This window comes from Lepisosteus platostomus, chromosome 2 (genome assembly GCF_059453375.1).
Source record: "Lepisosteus platostomus isolate fLepPlt1 chromosome 2, fLepPlt1.hap1, whole genome shotgun sequence".
Classification (NCBI taxonomy): domain Eukaryota; kingdom Metazoa; phylum Chordata; class Actinopteri; order Semionotiformes; family Lepisosteidae; genus Lepisosteus; species Lepisosteus platostomus.
In genome coordinates, this window is record NC_142612.1 from 59,472,791 (window position 1) to 59,482,597 (window position 9,807).

The following is a 9,807-nucleotide window of genomic DNA, read 5'->3' on the forward strand; positions in this document are numbered from 1 at the left end:
CACTGGGCTCTGTGACGTCTCTGGAAGTGGAAGAAGACTAAAAGCATCAGCATTCCCCTCCTCCCCCCTGCCTTGTACACTGTGGAATATTCATAGACTTGTAGTGTCTCTGTCCATCTTTGGACTCTGGGTGACATTACTTGTGGCACACCTTTCACCTTGTTAAAATGTGATAGGAGAGGTTTGTGATCTGTTTAGATAGCAAACTTCCATCCATACAGATATTTATTAAAACCACGTATGCCGAACACCACTGCTAAACCCTTTTTGTCTCGTGAGAATAATTCTTTTCAGAGAATGTCAAAATATGGGGCATACATCCAGTCTGCTTCATCCAGCAAGTTATGTGACAGTACAGCACCCACTCCATGTGGAGATGCGTCACAAGAAAGTACACCTTTGCCACAAAAATAGTTTAGCACTTCACAGTACTCTTTGTCTTTAAGTAAATTCAGTTTAAAACTCTGGATTCACACCTTAAGACTTATTTTGGTCCCTCAATAAATCTGTTACAGATTGTGAATCATGTAAGCAGGTTGTTTATGCATAGGTGATGCCCAGGTTGTGATGCTGTGCCAGACAGCATAGCCAGCTGTCCAAAGAGCTCAGGCTCAGTCACCACAGCCTGGACCTAGACACTGGACACAAGCAGACCTGGCTGTCCAGACAGGACAGACTCAGTGACCACAAAGACCACAAACTGGGTGACACAGAGAGACCATACTGCCCAGAGAGAATAAAAATGTGTTTCTTATTGCATTGTGAGAAATACTTTGGGATTAGATAAACATTCTCTCTAAAATAACGAATCTAATCCCACAATTTCCACACCTGCTAGAATTAGAATGGCTCGTAAAGAGTAGGGGTATAACCCCGGTGTCCTGGCCAAATTTCCCATTGGCCTTTACCAATCATGGCCTCCTTATAATCCCCATCTATGAATTGGCTACATTACTCTGCTCTCCTGCCCACTGATAGCTGATGTGTGGTGAGCGTTCTGGCGCACTATGGCTGCCGTCGCATCATCCAGGTGGATGCTGCACATTGGTGGTGGTGTAGGGGAGTCCCCATTACCTGTAAAGCGCTTTGAGTGGAGCGTCCAGAAAAGCGCTATATAAGTGTAAGCAATTAATATTATTATTATTATTATTATTATTATTATTATTATTATTATTATTATTATTATTATTATTATTACCTACAGGCTAAGGAGGGAGGAACTCAGCTGAGGTGCAGCCTAATACAGTATGTGATCTCCTGTCAGCCAGAGGAACACTGAGTGAGCCTGTCTCACAATAAAGTTTTATGTTTATATGTTTATGTAAATGTCCAATAATAAGTCTGTGAAGCAATTGTCCATAAATGTTATGTGTATTGCATCTGCTTTGGCAGCACTGTAATTCATCGATCATTCCAATAAAGACTGAATTTGAAGGTGATTTTTTTAAAAACTTTTTATTTGAACAACAAAAAAGATACAATATAAACAAGAGAACATTTAACATATCAATTACATCGTCAGGGGTACATATTACAATACAAATACACTTCATGAAAAAAGTTTAAACAGAGTAAATAAAGATACATTTTCTTGTTTTTACATTGTGAAATAGTCTGCAAATACGCCTTTACATCTATATTGACTACATCAAGCACAGGACTCTTCCCAGACCATTTCACTTTATGTATATAGTAACGTGCAAGTATAATATTTAACTCAATTATGAAATATATTTCCATATTATTTTCAATGGGATTAAAGTTTAACATTACTTCTGTTTCTTTAAAAGTTATATCAACATTAGCCTGTTTTTGTGCAAATCAGTCCAGAAAGCTTTTGCAATAGGACCTAACCAAAATATATGTTGTATGGTTTCAGAGCTACTTTCACAAAAGACACAGTTATCATCTATAGTAATTTTTAATCTCTGCACAACATAACATCACTTTATTAGCCCTATACAATTTCTTGCATTAGGAAATCACCTTTTCACATACGCCAGCTTGCTCTCGGGGGCCCAATGGAGTAGGATTCCTCTGCCAGCCGCGTGATTTGAATCGACAACCGTCCAGCCACAGGTGCCGATCCTTAGCCACAGAACCACTGCTCCGCTCCAAAATGAATTACGATGCATTGGCCGGGAATCGAACCCGGGCCTCCCGCGTGGCAGGCGAGAATTCTACCACTGAACCACCAATGCGCTACGATACAGTATTAACTTGACATCATCTTGTTTTTCCCAATCAATCAGTTTCCAAATAAAGGTATTCCAAAATACTTTAACTGACAGGATATTGTCAGCTTGCAATAGAAATCTTACAAATTTGTTATTACATCCATAACTCAAAGTATCCTTTCCTTGTGGGATAATAATAATAATAATAATAATAATATAAGCTGTACAATCTTTCATAGTTTCTGATGAGCTACTATTGCAATTCCTTGATTTGAAAGTGATTTCAGTTTGGAAACTGAACGCTAGAACTGAAAAAAAAAATGTTGGCAGCGCGTCTGCGTGAAATGAGCATGCGCGTTTCTCCAGGAGCGCTACAGTGTGCGCAGGCGCAGTATCACTCCTCCAGCTCAGATTCCCGGGTTGGTTGATTTACATAGGGTGAAAAAAGCATTTATTTTTTACGTTGTGAATTAGGAAACGGGTTTATTTTCTTTAGAATTTTATAATCTAACAGAATCATTTTTGTTGTGTTAATGTACTTTATGTGTGCGTTTTAAACATTTCTGACCTCCGCGGTCGTTGCCGCAGGCGCGGGCAGTGTAGGTTCCCATCTGAAGCGCCACAAGGTAAACATTTCGAAATCTTTGATCATTTTATCGCACTTCTCGGGGTCTCATGATGACTTTTCTGTATCAGAAGACAGGCCCCAATGTTGTTCCGGATCTCTTGGTTTCTCGGCATTGTCTCCTAAAGGTTATTAATATATAAAAATGTAGTTTTCCGGTGTTTGTGTCACTGAATCACTTTATTGGTTGTCCACCAATAGACAGAAAATAAAGGTCTGTGTATGAAAGGGCATATACTAATAAAATATTTACGCGTAGGGATATTAATTTCACTTATAAAACCATCGGTCGTATCAGCGGACAACGGAATAAATAATTGGGGTTTAAATTGTTTCGGTAGTATTTTGTCATTTTTTAGATTTGTTTATGCAAGATCTGCAGCTTATTGCTTTCTAGGTTATATTGAGCTAAACGTAGTTTCGCGGGAAATGTTTACCTTATTTTTACCATTTTTCTTCAGATATACAGTCAGCTTTATTAGAGTTTATGAGATCGTATAACCGTATATAGTGTCTTTTTGTATATGGTCTCCGTACTTGTGCTCTGCTGAAGAAAGTTTTCAGAAACTTTTTCCTGTTTCCTTACTGTGTTCTTCAGAGAGCAAACAGGTGACACGGTTTTTAAATAGATTCCTGATTTTACTGAATTGTATCCGTCATTTGGTCAGGGACTTGGGATTGGGAGCTAAAATCCCAATAAAAATTAAAAAATGATACAGCAGAGGAGATATCACAATCTGTAGAAGAAAATAAGGATTTCTGTTACATCCTTTAAAGACAGGGATAGCTTTAAGTGTCACTAAGAGATTCCTTTTGCAGCAGTCTCTGGACCTCACTCTTTTCCCCTTCCTCCAGTGGGATTCGGGAGAGGGGGGGTGGGACAGGTAGAGATGCCCGAGGTGCCGAAGGAAGAGGAGCAGCTGTCCCACGCGGACTGTATCTGCTCCGTTTGCCTGGAGATCTTCCTGGAGCCGGTCACCCTGCCCTGCGGCCACACCTTCTGCAAGACGTGTTTCGAGCAGACGGTTTACAAGGCCAGCATGTGCTGCCCGCTGTGCCGCAAGAGGGTGTCCACGTGGTGCCGTCTGCACAGCCGCAACAAGACGCTGGTGAACGCGGAGCTGTGGAGGAAAGTGCAGGCCGCCTTCCCCCTGCAGTGCCAGCGCAAGCTCAGCGGGCAGGACGCCGACGACAGCTGCAGTGAGTCTCGCCCCTTTGCCACTCTTGCCCAGTCACCTGGGGACCTGGGGTGTTCTGGAGGAAAGAAGAGGGTTTAATAATAATAATAATAATAATTGCTTTCACTTATATAGCGCTTTTCTGGACACTCCACTCAAAGCGCTTTACAGGTAATGGGGACTCCCCTCCACCACCACCAATGTGCAGCATCCACCTGGATGATGCGACGGCAGCCATAGTGCGCCAGAACGCTCACCACACATCAGCTATCAGTGGGCAGGAGAGCAGAGTAATGTAGCCAATTCATAGATGGGGATTATTAGGAGGCCATGATTGGTAAGGGCCAGTGGGAAATTTGGCCAGGACGCCGGGGTTACACATCCGAAGGACGGTTTATCGCTGTCTTCAGTGATACAGGGTTGATGCCAAATAAAAATACCGTTGAACTATTTAAGACCTTAAATTTGTACCCTGAAAAGAAGATTGAAGTTCACGATCCAGATCTGTGGTACAGGATCAGTGCTGGGTACCACCACTGTGTATAAACAGGGTTCCGAATGCAATGAAAATACCCTGTGTCCTTTTGGTACTACACTTCATAGCAGATCATCATATAATATTGAAATCTTTCATTTTGGTCTGGTAAGGTACTGTTTTTTATGCCTTCGACAGCTCTGGTTCCCCTACGAACAATCAGCAAACCTGGTGAACTGCGGGAGGAATATGAGGCCCAGTTAAGTAAGGTAAATGCTCATCATTTACTGTTCTAAACAGAACCCTAGAAAATAATATAAAGATCTAAGCTTGCACACTAGATCTGCCGGTTAGATCTGAAAAGAAATGCAGTTGACACAAAACTGTTGAGTTGGTCATAGCAGACGGCGAAACATCGGAGGTGTGACGTTTTTGCTGAAATGGGACTTGATTGTATTGTGAATTACAAATTAACAAGTGGTGCATTTCCAACAGTGTATTCTTTAAATCCTTTGAGGAACCTCCTGAAACGTATTTTTATGCAGAAACCGTGTGGCAGATTAGTGCCGGAAATGACCCCATGCTCAGCATTTTTACATCCAAAATAAAAAGGGATTTGGTCAGCTTTTATGCATGCTTTGTACCAGTTTCCCTCTCTGATAATAGACTTGATTGATTGTTCCACACGGACACTGTGTCACTCAGTGGATCTGTCTGTACTTCTGCCCATGCCCGTGTCCTCTCCGGCTCCCTTGCCTCCTCACCTGCCCGCGCAGCTGGCGGAGGAGAAGAGGGCCCTGGAAGAGGCCGAGAGGCAGGCGAGCGAGGAGTACATCCGCAGGCTGCTGGCCGAGGAGGAGGAGCGGCAGGCAGAGGAGAGGAGGAGGGAGGAAGAGCAGCAGCTGGAGCACGACGAGATGCTGGCTCGCCTGCTGAGCCAGGAGCTGGTGAGTCCCAGGGAGCAGGGTGGGGACACAGTGAAAGTTTCCGGTTATCACCTGTAGAATATCGATCAATCACTAATTTATTCTTCACGAGCACGGAAATCGCTTATAAAATAATCCGGGGCCAGGTATTTGTAGTTTTTTTCACGGATGGAAAATCTTTAGCATACTTTTTTTTGGGGTCTACAGTATGTAACAGGTAACTTGGAACTTTATATTAATAAAAGTTGTTTACAATGCTTCAAAAACACCTGAATGAAAGTCACTAGTTTTGCTCTAACCTTGCTGCAAATATAACTGCAGAAGATAAGTGTAAAACTCCATGCAAACTGTATAGTAAAAATATGGGATTAATTTAGCAAAAGCTGAGATGTTTGTAGCAATGGTTTTTGATAGAAAGTTTGCTGAAATGTTACTATTAAATGTTGAATATTTACTGAATAGTGTACCCTGCCTTGCTTTTTGTTGTAGTACTTTTGGAATGGAAATTGTTAAATTGAGACCTATTATATTGAGGTCCAAGAACACAAAGTGATTCTTTACTCAGAGTGTTGTGGAACAGTGTGCCCAGGCTTGTTGCTAAAGTTCACTCCAACAGATCTTCAAGGAAAGATCTGAAAAAGATCCTCAGTTCCATTACCTAGAAGTGAGCAAGAATACCCTCCTCTTCTTTGGAACCTTTCTTAAGTCACTGATTTTTTTTTAAAGCTAGAACATTTGTGTTTGCTTCTTCAGAACTCCAACCAGGTTTTCCAACCCCAGGGAAACCGCACACAGGTTGCATCACAAGTGCAGCACCCTTTGGTAAAAAAGAAGAGGAAAAGTGGTGGAGACATTGAGAAGTAAGAATAATTTATCATTGTCCAAAGTTTTTGTTACGGACCTGAAGTGAGTGTAAGAGAAAAGTACTAGTTTTCAGAACATAACTTTCTCATAAAACGGGAAGTACTGTAGTTTTCAAGTCATACCTCTTTCATATAAGAGGATAATTTCACTCCAGAAAAGACGATAACAAAATTGAATAAAAAAGAATGCGCAGTAAACTGACAAATATGTGTTTTTTTGTTGTTGTGAAAACCTTTTGTTTTCAGGTACCTGTCTCCTATATCGCACCGATCTTCAACCTGTCATGTGCATCCTGAAACAGGCCAGAGCGCAGGCTTGTCTGCCAATAAGGTATGGGAATCACAGTGCACTTTACAAGACTTGCACTACTGAGCATTTTATAGTTTAGAACACTGAGAACACTTAAAACACATCTATATTGTGGAGAAGGTCTGATTTGTACTTGATTATACAATAATTAACTATTTAAATACATAGGAATCTGTGTGTTATTTAACTCCAGTAACCTGTTGAATGGGGTTTTTTTTATTTCCCATTTTTGTGGGAAAGTGGGAGTGAAGGGGCAAAAGAAACCTCTTTAGAGTAAGAGCGTGCTTGTTCAGTGGTCTTCACTATATGAACACCGGAGCTAGGTTCTGAGTGATACTAGCTTAATCAATTCAACTACATGATTGGAAATAGAAAATTGATGTTTAGTATCAGCAGATTGATAGTGTTTCTATTGTTCAAAGTTGATCAAGATAGGTCCATGACCCCCTCTGACCTACACCCAGTATGTGCCTTCTCATATTTCCAAGTGTACTTCCTCATTATGAAGGAAGAACCAACTGCACTGTAAGGAAACCATCCCTGCAAAGCTTATTGTCCAAGTTATAAGTGAACTGGTCTCCTATTTCATACTGCAGTGGTATAATGGACTGCATATCTGTTTTGTGTGGGAATGTAGAATTCTTTACTCAAGTTTTTGTAGTTGAAAAATATTAAAAGTATTGGTAATTTTATAATGAAACTTCATGAACATGTGTTTCAGCATGGCACCGCAACATAAATGAACGTATCTGTATTTTTCCCCATAAGGAAAACATCAGTTTCAGTGGACCAGTCTTTAATGAACAAGGAATTCCAAAATTGAGCCCTCAAGCCAAATCCCGGTTCTCTGAGAGGACGTGTGGGGAACTGGTTGAAGAACCTTCCATGCCAGAACTGACTTTCTGTGGCAAGATGGACTGCTGCAGGGAGCTTTCAGAGACACCGATAAAGTCCGAAGACATGCAGTGCAGAGACACAGAATGGGGCCCTGAGCAGAGCACATATGTCTTTAATAATGGTGGGTGCAGCACGGATTTGAGGAGCTCCTTCGAGAGCATGGGGACTGCAGAGAGAGATGGTGAATTGAGCGCTGACACCCGTCAGGGTCCCCACACCAAGACAGATGTCCGGAAGAGGAAAAGCAAGGAGTGCAGGCAAGAAATAGACAGTGAGTTGGCAAGTAAAAGGTTGAAGGCAGTGGCCATTGACTTCGAGTCCGGGGGGGTATCCGATTTCCCAGTCGATGTTTCGGGCATCCAGGAGCAGATGAAATTGGAGGAGCAGATGTTGAAGAGGCAGCAGCAGGAGGAGGAGGACCGGCTGCTTGCCCTAAAGCTGCAGAAACAGCTCGACCAAGAGAGTAAAGGTGTGAACAGAAAGAAGGGATCTCCAGATGAGTACCCCTTCCGTGAGAAGTTGCGGCAGGCCCACGGTAGCGGCTCAGGTGACTCGGCCACTGGGAGCAGTCAGGGGTTGAGCTCAGGGACTCGGAGGTCACGGTCTTGTCCCTCTGCACAACAGAAAGAAGCAGACACTGTAACGGAGAAGTCAAGGCATTCTGATTGTGATTCCTTGAGAGATGCAGCAGGCAAGACGAATTCGGCTATGACTGCTACACCGACGACTAGCTCAAAATATACCAGGAGGCAGATGACCCTCTTGAACATGTTCCAGAGCCAATCAAGATAATGCCTCTTCAGGAAGGGATATCAAAGAAAAGTGCTCCTTCTCTAGAATGTCATTCCACTTGTCCCTTTGTCGTTCCAGTTTTATCAGTTTACAAAATAAGATGATCGTCTTTCTTTCTGTTGGTATTTGAAGCATGTAAAACAGGATCAAGACACTGTTTGCTGTTTAAAATGAAACTTCATATCTTCTTCCAGAAGTTTGAGAAATCAAACTATAAAATGAATTGTAAAAAGTACTTCTCTGTTTTTTTTGCTGTCTTGAATAATTTTGTTAATAAAAGACTACATTTCAGGAAAGTGAAAGGAAATATTAGTTGCTTATTGAGATATTTAAATATCTTAATATTCATTCATAAGATTAATATGATAACTGTAGAGCAGATTCTAAATTTAGGGAAGGAACTTGTCTTTGGGGAAAGAACGTTTAGAGAATCACTCTCTGTATCCTTTTCAATATTACAGGTTTTCCAATGACAAGTTCCTGAATTGCAAGGTGTTACATTTATGGGGTAATTGTTGGGCTGCATTCAGGTTATCAATTTAAAAAAGACAGTGACTTCTGACAGTGGGTCAGTATTGTTAAGTATTTGCTTAAATGGGTTGAAAGCTGAACTAGTTTTATTTTCCAGGATTTAAGTAAACTCTAACCCTTTGTTATGCAGTCACTACTGTTATAATATGCCACATTGAAATTATCTTGCAATCAAGAAAAAACTGTATAGTGCCATGTATTTTATTTCACATTTTTTTACTGTGTACATCCTTTGTACGCTGTTGATCAGTTTTACTCCGTGTTAACCAGTTATTGCTGAAAAATAGAACTATGAAAAATATATTCTTTTTTTTCCATATTCCAAAGATGTTTAGCAATAAAGGATGTAGTTTGAGAAACTTTCATTGTATTTCTTATATTTAATATTTTACATGGATATGAAGATAGACTTGGGTTTTAGATGGGGAAAATATAGCATTACACTAGAGAAGAATTGCCTCCAGGCAATAAGACTGCTATATAGCCAACCTGCAGCTCCTTAAGCAAATCACCCGTAATGGCTACATAGGTATACAGTTTTCACTGTATTCTGCATAGTGCACTACTTGGACATAATATATTGCATACACCCTGGATACATAGCAGCTCTAAATTTATTTTTTGTCTGAGTTTTTTATTCAATTTCTATTACATTATTATCTATTATTATGTAAGCTTATTTTGTAACCTTAATTTTGTGCTTTTTATCATTGCCAGCAACTACTGCTGCATGCTGTATTGTGTATTTGATAAACGCTGAAGAAGTAGGTTTAAGACGGACATAGTAATGCCAAGAAATATGTTGTTGAATTTTGGGCATTTTTCAAAAACATTAGCTGCAGGGCATTCCAAAGTTACAGTTTCAGAATACTGTGCTAACTAGTTTTTTTTTAAAACATTTTTTAAGAGAGATACTGTACTGTAAGACTACAAAAGAGAAGAGGGCATTTTGATCAATTGTACACCAGAACATATAATACAGCACCGCACAGGCAAAATAAAAATGGGAAAGCTCAGCAAAGGCACTTATTAA

At 40.6% G+C, this 9,807-nt stretch overlaps 1 protein-coding gene and 1 non-coding gene across 3 annotated transcripts; one reads left to right on the top strand and one right to left on the bottom strand.

The window, feature by feature from the left end:
- Window positions 1-2,130: 2,130 nt before the first annotated feature.
- trnag-gcc (transfer RNA glycine (anticodon GCC)) lies at window positions 2,131-2,201 on the bottom strand. Its single transcript has one exon. It is a non-coding gene; the product is annotated as a tRNA-Gly (tRNA).
- Window positions 2,202-2,550: 349 nt separating this feature from the next.
- On the top strand, window positions 2,551-9,133 carry rnf168 (ring finger protein 168). Of its 2 annotated transcripts, none has more exons than XM_088610120.1 (7): window positions 2,551-2,930; window positions 3,658-4,002; window positions 4,654-4,724; window positions 5,232-5,402; window positions 6,135-6,241; window positions 6,491-6,575; window positions 7,323-9,133. In XM_088610120.1, exons 2-7 carry the CDS (start codon window positions 3,693-3,695, stop codon window positions 8,241-8,243), a joined length of 1,665 nt encoding a protein of 554 aa, XP_088466246.1. In that variant the 5' UTR covers window positions 2,551-2,930; window positions 3,658-3,692; the 3' UTR covers window positions 8,244-9,133. The 2 variants fall into 2 exon arrangements, with proteins under 2 accessions (XP_088466246.1, XP_088466236.1); XM_088610110.1 differs by having other exon boundaries at window positions 2,551-2,803.
- Window positions 9,134-9,807: the final 674 nt, after the last annotated feature.

Bases quoted from the DNA above. Each gene is read 5' to 3' on its own strand.
- rnf168 (XM_088610120.1), top strand. From the start codon at position 3,693: ATGCCCGAGGTGCCGAAGGAAGAGGAGCAGCTGTCCCACGCGGACTGT. The intron at 4,003-4,653 runs GTGAGTCTCGCC...TGCCTTCGACAG, and splicing joins GGACGCCGACGACAGCTGCA to CTCTGGTTCCCCTACGAACA. The intron at 6,576-7,322 runs GTATGGGAATCA...TTTCCCCATAAG, and splicing joins CAGGCTTGTCTGCCAATAAG to GAAAACATCAGTTTCAGTGG.